We start from the raw sequence: 12954 nt of genomic DNA on the forward strand, positions 1-12954 counted from the left end.
GCCCTTGTGGCTAAAGGGATCAGGGGGTATGGAGAGAAGGCAGGTACGGGATACTGAGTTGGATGATCAGCCATGATCATATTGAATGGCGGTGCAGGCTCGAAGGGCCGAATGGCCTACTCGTGCACCTATTTTCTATGTTTCTTACCGTGTTTCATTTTAATATCTATCAGGACTTCTGAGAGCCAACATTTTGAAACTAATTCAAATATGCAAGTCTGTTTTGTATAATTATTGAATATGTCTCTGCCATACTGGTGTCAGGAGAGACTAATCCCATGTTTGTGTCTTATCACAGTTCCAATCCTCCTCACTGTCATCATTCACTTTCATATAACCTCAACATTGGTCAAACCTCCTGCCTGGTGTTAAATTCACCTGTAATGTAGTTGAATCAATTCAAGCATGATTAATCTTGTCTGCTTACGTACCTTGTCCTGAGGAGGCCCAGTTAAGCTAAAGTAAAGTTCATACACGCCTCTCCCTTTGATATAGAAACGGTAAGTATCAGTCTCCGGAGCAATGAAGAACCCACTTAGACGCGTAACAGATGGACACCATGGTGTGGAGGCTTTATAAAAGGCCTCCTCTATCCAAGATGTGTTGTATCCCACGGTACTTTCATTGTAGTTTGGCAAGCCACGCAAATTGCCATTTTTCCATGTTTCCAACTTCAAACCTCTTCCTCCTAAACAACAGAAAGTTGATGGAGTCAATGCATGCAAAGAGAAGCTACATGCCCCCTTGTGTCCCATTAGTAGCGTTACTTTTATTAGGGTGCTGTCTGTGTAGAGGTCATGGTCTCTCATGGACTCATCACTAGCAGCAAAGCACAAACGTGTATAGCAGAGGCTGGATGCACTTCGTACCTGGCCACTCACTTGTACTATGGCACAAAGAGCCCAGTCCCACTGGTCAAAAACAGTGTATGCTTTTATTTATATATTTCACCTCAATATTTTTCAAAGTTAAATTGTTTAACATTACACATATATTTCAGTTTTTAAAATCTATTTGAACTATTATTAAATGCCCCAAATGGGGATGTGGTTATATGGAATGAGCTGCCAGATAAATAGTTCAGGGTAGTACAAATAACAATATTTAAAAGACATTGGGACTGGTGAATCGATAGGAAAGGCTTTGAGGGATATGGGCCAAATGCAGGTAAATGGATGAGTTGCACCAAAGGGGCTATTACCTTGCTGTATGACTCTATGATAGTTGAAAGATGTTGAGTGGCTGTGTTGGGGGGCAGTTTTGGTCTTTGTCACTGAACATAACAAATGTGGCATGTTTTGAAGAGTTCACCTACTGTTTAAAAGTAAATTGGGGCAATCACAAATCTGCCCAGTGATTAGATCTCATTATGCTGTGCGTGGATAAACAGACCCCTGGCCTCAAAACCTGCACTGCAACCAACGAATCTCAATAACTAAGCAGAAGTACTGGTACGCAGAAATAGTCATAGAAAACAACATTCAGTCCAAGTAATCTAGGCAATTCTCATCTTTGGCAGCTAGTCCGTATCTTCCCACTGAATAAAGGCTCCAAATTCCCATCACATTTATGAAATAACTATCTTACGTTTAAGATCTATCTCTTTCACATCAGAACATAAGAGGTGATAATGTCTCTCTAGTCCTCCAGTCTGATCTGTCATCCAATATTTGTTCCAATCCACTGCCTCAACACCACTTTCCCACATTCTTTTCCTACACCTCATCTCCCTTGTAGTTGAAATGTCTGTCGTTTGTCATATACATCAATGATCTGGATGATGGTGTGGTAAATTGGATTAGTAAGTATGCAGATGATACTAAGGTAGGTGGTATTGTGGATAATGAAGTAGATTTTCAAAGTCTACAGAGAGATTTAGGCCATTTGGAAGAATGGGCTGAAAGATGGCAGATGGAGTTTAATGCTGATAAGTGTGAGGTGCTACATCTTGGCAGGACAAATCAAAATAGGACGTACATGGTAAATGGTAGTGAATTGAGGAATGCAGTTGACCAGGGGGATCTAAGAATAACTGTGCATAGTTCCCTGAAGGTGGAATCTCATATAGATAGGGAGGTAAATAAAGCTTTTGGTGTGCTGGCCTTTATAAATCAGAGCATTGAGTATAGAAGTTGGGATGTGTTGTTAAAATTGGACGAGGCATTGATGAGGCATTCTGGAGTATGGTGTACAATTCTGGTCGCCTAATTATAGGAAGGATGTCAACAAAATAGAGAGAGTACAGAGGAGATTTACTAGAATGTTGCCTGGGTTTCAGCAACTAAGTTACAGAGATAGGTTGAACAAGATAGGTCTTTATTCTTTGGAGCACAGAAGGTTAAGGGGGGACTTGATAGAGGTCTTTAAAATTATGAGAGGGATAGACAGAGTTGACGTGGATAAGCGTTTTCCATTGAGAGTAGGGAGCTGTGTGAAATGAGCTTCCAGTGGAAGTGGTGGAGGCAGGTTTGATTTTATCATTTAAAAATAAATTGGATAGGTATATGCATGGGAAAGGAATGGAGGGTTATGGTCTGTGCAGGTAGTTGGGACTAGGGGAGAATAAGTGTTCGGCACAGACTAGAATGGCCGAGGTGGCCTGTTTCCGTGCTGTAATTATTATATGGTTATAAGGTTACATGATCATTATGGACACATTAGGCCAGCTATGTACATGTTGTATAACTGACTCTATGCTGATCTGAATGGGCTGAGAATGACCATTTAAGCAAAATTTAAGCAAAATTGCCCCCACTTCCCCCATTTGATTCTTGAGATTCTTGAGATTAATATCTCTTTGCTCTGTTAACAGCGTTAAAGTACTTATGAGGTAGTCAGGAAAGGGAACATGGTAGTTTTTTTAAGTATGCTTTAATTTGTTAGTTGATTGTTTGTTGACTGCTATAATTCCTGTTATAAAGCAGTAATAAATGATTTTTGTCCAAACAATTGGAACTTGCATAAAATGTTTGCATTATTAGCAGGGCTGCCAACTCTCACGCATTCAGCGTGAGACTCACGCATTTCACAAAATTCTCACGCTCTCACACTGATCACAAAATTATATAATGAGAATAGGACCTGTATTGCTTAACAAATAGTGTAGAAAGGAATTGCAGATGCTGGTTTAAACTGAAGATAGACACTAAAAACTAGAAAAACTCAGCAGGACAGGCAGCATCTCTGGAAGAAAGAATGGGTGATGTTTCGGGTCCAGACCATCAACCTAAAGAGGTTGAAAACCAGCCATAAAATACAATGACTGGAGATGTATGTTATCCAACTAAGGGCAGAAATCAGAATCATGTGTTCAACTTTATTCACGTGACACCATAATAAATATATTACAGAAAAAATAATTTAATGGTGTGGCACGGTGGCGCAGCAGTAGAGTTACTGGCTTACTACCACATGGGTTTTCTCTGGATATTCCGGTTTCTTCCATATCCAAAAGAAGTGCAGGTTTGTAGGTTAATTGGCTTCTGTAAATTGTCCCTGGCATGATGGATGGAATTGGTGCATGATAGATTGCTGGTCGGTGTGGACTTGGTGGGCTGAAGGGCCTGTTTCCATATATATTTTTACATATATATCTTAATTTCATTGAACCATATATGATTGAATATGTGGCATTATTTTTGTCTTGTTTCTATATTCAAAGGGTAAGGTTGATTGAATTATTTGTGCAGAACAGTGATGGAAGTCTGACTCTTCTTGCCTTGTTTCCATGTGCTTTTCTCTGTGGGTATCGATTAATTCTAGACAACAGATTAAAAAAAAAAATCTAACCCCATTAATTCACTCAAGGTGTATTATGATGTGTTGTACAGTATGAAGTGTACAGCAAAACTTGCACTTCCAGAGTGGTCTATCGTGTTGTTTCTTCAGCAGACCACTGATTTACTTTAAGAGCAAAACATAAAGTGCTGGAGAACTCAGCAGGTCAGGCTGGATCGAAGGAGGGTCCGAAGAAGGGTCTCGACCCAAAACATCACCTATTCCTTCTCTCCAGAGATGCTGCCTGACCCGCTGAGTTACTCCAGCATTTTGTGTCTATCTATGGAGGGAATGGCTAGGTGACATTTAGGGTCGGGTCCCTTCTTCAGGCATTTTTTAAACGGTTGAGAAAGATTGAAAATTTCACATATTTAAATATGGTGTTATGAATATAACGTAATGTGGGAGAAAATTCCATGAGCCATAATTGCCATGTACATACGTAATAGAAGTGTAGAAAGTTAGTGTGTAAAAAAAAATAGATATTACGAGCTTTGTAGTCTCCTTGTACCAATCAAACGCCAAATTCAAAATTCTATATTTTGAAAATGGGTAAAGCAAAAAGTAGCATTATCTCTAGAAAGGCCTATCCTCAAATAATTGATCAGAAAGGTGTGATTTTCAGTTAGGACGTTTGTATCATTCAGTCAGTGAGCTCGCGGGCTGGAGCCCTTCTCTATTACTGCTCGACATAAAATCAAAGTGTCAATGCCTCTTCAAGGTCTACTAATCGACCCATTGCTTCAGTTGCAGGTGCAGCTGAATGGATTTGGCGCTCGGGCAACGCTATGAATTTATATGAATTAAAAAAATCCGATACGTTTAAATCGTTCAAAAGCTACAACCACGAGCTAAATAAAACTAAATAAAACTGAAGCAAATAAAGGCAAACAGAAGAACTAACCTTGAAGGAGAGAGAGGGAAAACAGCACGCATAAACTTATTTAAAAAAAATTCATATAACATCCCTAAATGACCGGTACAAATTACCAAATAACGTGAATGGACAAAAATGCTGGAGAAACTCAGCAGGTGAAATGCTGCCTCACCCGCTGAGTTTCTCCAGCATTGTTTACCTTCGATTGTTCCAGCATTTGCAATTCCTTCTTAAAACAACGTGGATGAATGACTGGACCTGAACACCAGGAAGAAGCCTGTGTTCACGGTCCGGAGCCCTTAATGACAGTAGGTTTTAAGAAATTCTGCCGTAAATTTTATTAAAAGGAATGCCACATCATTAATACTTGGTCAAAACACAATTATATTGACTGAGGAATGCAGATCGATGTATTGGTAACACATTGTATAACTACGTGTTAACTAAAGGCTGTTAACAAGTGCTAACAGTGGCAGTTAACAAATTGTTTTTGTCGCAGTTGAATCATGTGATAAATGACTCCAATCTTTCCTCAGTACTCATTAAACCCGAGCTGGAAACTGAAAAGTAGGGGAACACCGTCCCCCTGCGTATCCCCCCCATTTCCATCACTGACAGTGCTGAGAGTTAACCGCAGGGCTGTGTTGTTGTCAGTGAGGAATTTCACCTACTGGGGTGGCTGCTGAGGGGGTAGAATGTGTTGCCCACCAGCCTAGTGCGGGGCCCAATTGGCTTAAGGCCAGCCCTGGGCACCAACAAATGTTTGCATGGGGCAAGACTTCAGAAATACCTGATTGGTTCCAAATTGCTTTGGGATGTTATGAGGTTGTAAAAGATACTTCAAAAAAGTATGTTTTTCTACATGGTTTATGAAAGATAATTTTGAATAGCTCCAACAGATAACCTCCCTTCAAGAATGTGCATACGACAGTGTTAGTTGAGCTGAACAGGTTGTTCATGGACACACACATCAAATGTACATGAGCTATATAATTAACTCTTATGTTATGCAGTTTATGCTCTATCTCACTGTGGAGCTTTATCCTGACCAAACAAGCCTATCGAATGCATGATGTGGTCGAGTTTTGTTACTCAAGAGAGTGAATTAAATTATAACCACTTCCTATAAAGTATTAATTTACACACCAGTCTGACAACCCAATTTTGCAAGTGGGCTGTTAGCTCACTGGCAGGGTTCTCTCCTTTGTTTCAGGGGTCCACGAGTCACTGCAGACATGAGTGCAAATCTATGGCTGAAGGAAGACTGATATATTAAATCAACAAACTATCTACTGTGCTTGAATGATCATACCAGAGCATTCCATTAACATATCTGTTACACCATTAACCAGATCATTTGTGGCATGCGTTTGGGGCAGTTTTAGCATGAGTAGATGGGTGGTCAAGGAGCAGAAACGGAAAGTAGAATAAATGGTCATTTTTGGATTGGAAATCAGAAGGTATTGGGGCACCTCAGAGATCAGAGACTTAACCATTTATAAGCTAGATTAGATGAAACATAGAAACATTGAAAATGGGTGCAGGAGTAGGCCATTCGGCCCTTCGAGCCTGCACCGCCATTCAATATGATCATGGCTGATCATCCAACTCAGTATCCTGTACCTGCCTTCTCTCCATACCACAAGATCCCTATAGCCACTAGGGCCACATCTAACTCCCTCTTAAATATAGCCAATGAACTGGCCTCAACTACCTTCTGTGGCAGAGAATTCCAGAGATTCACCACTCTGTGTGTGAAAAATGTTTTTCTCATCTCGGTCCTAAAAAATGTCCCCCTTATCCTTAAACTGTGACACCTTGTCCTGGACTTCCCCAACATCGGGAACAATCTTCCTGCATCTAGCCTGTCCAACCCCTTAAGAATTTTGTAAGTTTCTATAAGATCCCCCTCAATCTTGTAAATTCTAACGAGTACAAGCCGAGTCTATCCAGTCTTTCTTCATATGAAAGTCCTGATATCCCAGGAATCAGTCTGGTAGATACGAAGTAAACTGTAGCCATATTTGCTGACGATGTAAACATAAGTGGGTTAGTGAATTGTAAGGCAGACACAAAGTGCCTGCAGAAGGACATAGATCTGTAGGGTAAGTGACGGCGAAAGGTTGGCAGATGGAGTAAATTATGGGAAATGTGAGGTGATCCACTGTGGAAAAATGTATGAAAGAGCAAATTATTGTTTGGCCAAAATCTGAATGACCATTATATTTATGTATTTTGACATATATAAATTATATGGCATATTTACAATTTTTTTTTGAAGAAAATATATTAATTAAAAATATAAACTACCTTGGAAAACTGTCGTGGAAAGATTGCTTTCTTTTGGGATCAGGCAGATAATTTGAGTTGCGTTGACACTGAGAGTCTCACAGTTTAGATCTGTTTAAAACAATGAAAAACAAATAGAAACCAAAATATTAGGAAGAGTTTAGATCTACATTTAACATGAATGCAATTTCTTTTGTTAATTGAAGGCAACCTTTTCATTTATTGAACATATTGGATGAGTCGTTCAGCTCACAGGAACCTGGATACTTTCAAATAAAATGAGTTGATATCACTGGCTATTGATTGCCCTCTCCAGAAAGTCCCTATTTTAATTCACAAATTGTATTGAAAAATAGTAAAGGTTTAAAAAGTTAATTTAGCGCAATAGGATAGTTTCACTGATTCGACAAGGTCAATGGGAACAAGCTTAGTAAGCATTGGTTATCAGAAATTTGCAACACCTTTCATTTGGTAGAGACTCCCAGGTGAATTGGTCTGACTACCACAGAGTCATTTAACAATAAATTGAGCATATCCCATTGGCATCATGTTCAACACAGACATGGCGGAGCAAAAGTCCACCTCCTGCGCTATTATTCTATGTATTCACCTGTCTCCCTGAGACGGGAGATTGTGGATTTATCCCATCCAGGCAATTGGGTAGTAAAAAGATACTTCAATGCTGAATTGAGGGAGAACCACATCAAAAGTACCACCTCTCAGATGACACCATATATCTTTTGCTCAATGAAATACTACATGGTGGCATATAAAATAACAGTAAAAACAGGTTTCCTTGTGGTCAACAGTATTCCTTAACCAGTGTTACATGACTGACTATGGAAGTTGACTCTGCAAAATTGACTCCCACATTTTCCACACTTGGAGACAGTTTTGGGTTGCTCTGTGGTAGCCTGCAGTCTGGGCACTGTAGGCTCATGCATCTGTCATGGATCCCACAGTACTTACCCGCCACAGTAACTCTGGCTGGGGCATCCGTTTCGTCAAAGAACCTCCCATTCACGGTCAGCCGAGTGCCTCCTTCCATACTCCCTTCAGACGGGTAGATCCCAGTCACCTCTTGGAGAACAAATGCAACATTTAATGTCAATACAAAGAACTGCAGATGCTGGTTTATTAAAAAAGACCCACAAAGTGCTGGAGTAACTCAATGGGTCAGGTAACATCTCTGGAGAACATAGATAAGTGATGTTTTGGGTCGGGAAGCGTCCGAGCTACCGTTTACTCTGGTTCTTTCAGCACCGTCAATTCTGTCACTTGTTGAATTCAATAATATAGTGGAAGTGGAAAGTGCAGCATTAATAATAATAATAATAATAACTTTATTTATAAAGCGCTTTTAGACAACATCAGTTACCAGAAAGTGCTGTACATGGGAAGTCAACAAAAAGTTATTACAAACTACTAAAACCATTAAGACGACAGGACTATAAAAACAGTAAAAATTAAAAGACATTAAAAGCACTAAAACAGGAACAAAGTCTCAGCCAGTGTCGAAAGCCAGTGAATAAAAGTGAGTTTTTAGGGAGGATTTATAGATGGACAGTGAAGGGGCCTGTCTGATCTGCAGCGGCAAGGTGTTCCAGAGTGCCGGGGCAGCAACAGAAAAGGCTCTATCCCCTCTGAGCTTCCGCTTAGACCTTGGTACCTCAAGGAGCAGCTGATCCGCTGACCTGAGGCACTCTTTCTTTAAAGAGAAAATACTTGATTTTACATTAGTTTGCCAGAGACAAACTGGAAAGGGCTGATGTCAGCTCGTAATTTCACTGGATGATGGCTCAATGATGATCAATTCCTGCTGTAATCTCACTCGTTTTCTGCTATAGAACACAAGATTGACCCTAGGCATCAGTCCTCACTCAATGGACTGTTGAGGAGTACTGGCTCCTGTAAACAGGGGTTGATAATGCATTCTACATGGATCCTGAGAGAAAGGTTAATGATGCAGTGAACTAGATCTTTGTAAATTTGTATTTCTTTGTAAGCTGTGACTGACATGGAAGCACAGTTCTGCCCACTGGCTGAAGCACCATAAACCACGGCAGATGCTTCAATCCAATTACTCAGGTGACACTTTTACTACAAGTTATATTTCATCTGGAATTTTTCTGACTCTTGATGCTTTCTTGCAAGTAAAACCTCTGCAACCTCATCCAATAAGTATTTTTATAGCTGTCTAATAAACCTGCCAAGTATGAAATAAATAGAGCCAGCTAATAAACTTTCCCAAACACATGTCTGCATATTGAGTTACACAGAAGCTGGAGGAACTTTCACAACAACCCCAGCTATGTAGGTCCAACATTCTACCACCACTGTTTAAGAAGGAACTGCAGATGCTGGAGAATCGAAGGTTACACAAAAAAGCTGGAGAAACTCAGCGGGTGCAGCAGCATCTATGGAGCGAAGGAAATAGGCAACGTTTCGGACCGAAACCCTTCTTCAGACTGATCGGCAGTGGGGGTGGGCGGGGACAAGAAAGGAAAAAGGAGGAGGAGCCCGAAGGCTGGGGGATGGGAGGAGCCAGCAGGGGGACTGAGGAAGGGGAGGGGACAGCAAGGACTAACAAAATTGGGAGAATTCGATGTTCATGCCCCCGGGATGCAGACTCCCCAAACGGAATATGAGGTGCTGTTCCTCCAATTTCCGGTGCTGCTCGCTGTGGCCATGGAGGAGACCCAGGACAGAGAGGTCGGAGACGGAGTGGGAGGGGGAGTTGTAGTGCTGAACCACCGGGAGGTCAGCTTGGTTATTGCGGACCGAGCGGAGGTCTTCGGCGAAACGATCGCCCAACCTACACTTGGTCTCACCGATATAGATCTGCTGACACCTAGAGCAGCGGACGCAATAGATGAGGTTGGAAGAGATGCAGGTAAACCTCTTTTGGGGAGTCTGCATCCCGGGGGCATGAACATCGAATTCTCCCAATTTTGTTAGTCCTTGCTGTCTCCTCCCCTTCCTCAGTCCCCCTGCTGGCTCCTCCCATCCCCCAGCCTTCGGGCTCCTCCTCCTTTTTCCTTTCTTGTCCCCGCTCACCCCCGCCCCCGATCAGTCTGAAGAAGGGTTTCGGCCCGAAACGTTGCCTATTTCCTTCGCTCCATAGATGCTGCTGCACCCGCTGAGTTTCTCCAGCTTTTTTGTGTAACATTCTACCACCACTGCTGCCTTATCCCTGCCCTTTCTTCCTCCTAACCCACAGCACCCTCCCACATACCTCAGCCCCCAGCTCTCTCCCATACACCAGCTTCTTTCCCAGCTCTCTCCCAACCCGCAGATGTAACCCACCTTCTTCCTGTTCTCATCACCTATCCCCACACCTGTCCCCTCCCTATCCCAGCTGCACTCACCCACCAGACTTTGTATGGTCTCCAACAGCAGAGTTTAATGAGATTTTCAGCACAGTCCTGGATCCTGCGATTGGTTACACCAGACAGATGACCCATGGGTCCATTCATTTGATGGGATTGTAGGGCTCATGGAATAGAAACCATAGAGTAGTGTAGCAGGCAGCCCGGGTACAGGTTTGATCCTTCCCTCGGATGCTGTCTGTGCGGAGTTTGCACGCTCCCTCTGTGACCCTTTACTCGGGTGATCCAGTTTCCCACATCCCAAAGACGTGCTGGTACGCTAACTGGCCAATGTAAACTACCTCTTAGTAAAGCTGAGTGGCAGGAGAACTGAGGAGGGATGAGGGGCAGCTGAGAGAATCATTTGCAATCATGCAGAGAAATAAGTTGAGAACTGGCACTAATGGGAGTAACAGCGACTATATGAACTGATTGGCTTCCTTCTGTGTCAATCAGTAAGGAATGAAGGGGAAAAAATAGACGTTACATATTTTAAATGATTTGCTCATTGCTTGTTTTAATTATTTTAAAATGTTTTTACTTAATGTTATTGTATGTTAATAATGTTAGGGCCAGCCAGCGCATAGCCAGTTCTAAAAAGCTGCAGGCATTTCTGGGGGTGGTGAGGGGGACTTGAGGGAGAGGCATGTGTTATTGTCCAGCCAAGTTCCCTTACATCCCAGATACTAATGCTGAGGGCCTCACTTCTTCATTCTGGAATTTCCTGGCCAAACAAGTTCAGCAATCATAGTTCTGCTGAGGTGAGATACGGTGAGTTATGATGATTATGGGCAGTGGGCCCATAGCTGATGCCTCAGACCTGCTGCTTAAGGAAGCCTTGAATGGTAGGCCCCATTGCAGAGAAGGATAGGTGTGTGGGAGAAAGGAGCTTGGATAGGGGGTCAAGAAGCCACAGACATTGAGCAATAACCTCTTCAGTTTCCTGCATCTTAGTTAAAGAGTCACAGTTTACAGCACAGAACAAGGCCCTTCAGTCTAACTTACCCATACTGCTGAAGGTGCCCCATCGACACTAGTCCCACCTGCCTGCATTTGGCTCATACCATTGTAAACCTTTCCTGTCCATTTACAGTACCCATCCGAATGTCTTTAAATGTTGTTATAGCACTTGCCTCAATTAGCTCCTGTGGCAGCTCATTCCATATGCCCGCTCCCCTTTGTGTGAAAAAGTTGCCCTTCAGATTCTTATTAAATCTTTCTCCTCTCACCTTGAACTTATGTCTTCAGGTTCTGATTCCCCTACTCTGGATAAAAGACTACCCTCTCTATTCTACTCGTGATCTTATTATACACATCTTATCTTGTATGGGTAGAATTTGTTCAACGACTGAACTTCACCATGTGAACGAAGATTTACCACCCAGTAGCTGCATGGAAAGACTTCACATTGTACCATGACTCTTCCTGATAAAGTGACGTGAATGCGTGTCTGTGGCCCTGGGGAGGGAACTCTGATCCAAAGTACTCTGAGTACGACTCTCGGTAAAAGGGTGAAATGACTGAGTTCACTTGCTATCCACATTCTCGTCCTGGTTTCCAAATCCCTCCTTGCCCTCACCATTCCCTATCACAAGTACATCCAATCCGGTAACACCCCGACATCTCTGTGCTCCTTTGTCATCCCAAAATCTAATCACCGTACCATTTGGTTTTTAGAACCCTGCAGCTCCCTCCCACAATCTATTTACTTCCCCCTTTAAGATTGCTTTAAAGCTGATTCCTTTGACTATCTGGTTATTGGACCCAATACTTCCAGTGCATCTTGAGTGATAGTTTTCTTGTTATCATCCGTTACTAGGTAATGAAAAGAAGGTCCACACACAGTGACACAGTGATAATGGTGGTGGAGGAGATCGTCACTCATTGTCAGCTCGTTAACCCAAGCAAATGGTGGTGCCCTTACCTGCATACGTTTGAAACATGCTGAGTTTATTGAGTGAGGAAACAAAGTAAGCTTTCGCATCAGGCAAAGACCTACAAAACAAGGAACTCGCAGTTATATCAAAAACGATGTCAGTCTGATTGGTACCGATGTGAATATTAAGTTAATTTCGATCTAATGTCAAGACTATCTCACAAAAAGTAATGGACTTAGTAATAATGATATTGAAAATTCACTGCACAACTACAGCATTCATATATAATATACAAGTATATTATGTAGAGAGAGAATTATGTGCGCCCACTGGTGATACAGAATACTCAGAAAAACACAATGTGCATGGCATTCCCATCCACCAAAACTAATCCCAAAATATCAGGTCTGCTCTAAAAATGACATAACAAAATTTGATCATAAATTAATATTCTTATCCAAATAAAGCAATAGGCTTAGGTTTGGGTTCATGACTTTGACCACAGCTGTGATATGGTTAAAGCACATGAAAAGCAAATAGCAACTGGAGCTATGTAATTACCACTGGATAATTGTACAGGAATCGATGTTGGTATGTACGCATACAGCTTCCTACAATGGAAAAGGGTCTACTATTTCTATTGTAAACATTGTTGAAAATTGCTTACCTTCCAAAGCCATTATCCAAAATGAAGCTCATATTATGGTGACCTGAAATCAACATTTAAACGTTGAAATAGATATGCCTCTTCCTCCTTTGACAATGT

The 12954-nt window shown here is 41.8% G+C and overlaps 2 protein-coding genes across 2 annotated transcripts in view; one reads left to right on the forward strand and one right to left on the reverse strand.

Moving 5' to 3' along the window:
* The window catches only part of LOC129696063 (fibrocystin-L-like), a 168801-nt gene that overhangs the window by 126743 nt on the left and 29104 nt on the right, over nucleotides 1–12954 (reverse strand). Inside the window, exons 10-14 of the mRNA XM_055633470.1 lie at nucleotides 12236–12306; nucleotides 12083–12126; nucleotides 7748–8093; nucleotides 6965–7054; nucleotides 432–886 (exon numbers count right to left, since the gene is read on the reverse strand). Coding sequence (XP_055489445.1) covers nucleotides 432–886; nucleotides 6965–7054; nucleotides 7748–8093; nucleotides 12083–12126; nucleotides 12236–12306 — 1006 coding nt within the window. The remainder of the gene's footprint in view (nucleotides 1–431; nucleotides 887–6964; nucleotides 7055–7747; nucleotides 8094–12082; nucleotides 12127–12235; nucleotides 12307–12954) is intronic.
* The window catches only part of nudcd1 (NudC domain containing 1), a 168012-nt gene continuing 163396 nt past the window's right edge, over nucleotides 8339–12954 (forward strand). The window contains exon 1 of the mRNA XM_055634672.1: nucleotides 8339–8342. The gene's annotated coding sequence lies outside the window, so the exon portion shown is untranslated. The remainder of the gene's footprint in view (nucleotides 8343–12954) is intronic.

The sequence above is a fragment of the Leucoraja erinacea genome, chromosome 4 (assembly GCF_028641065.1).
Source record: "Leucoraja erinacea ecotype New England chromosome 4, Leri_hhj_1, whole genome shotgun sequence".
Lineage (NCBI taxonomy): Eukaryota > Metazoa > Chordata > Chondrichthyes > Rajiformes > Rajidae > Leucoraja > Leucoraja erinaceus.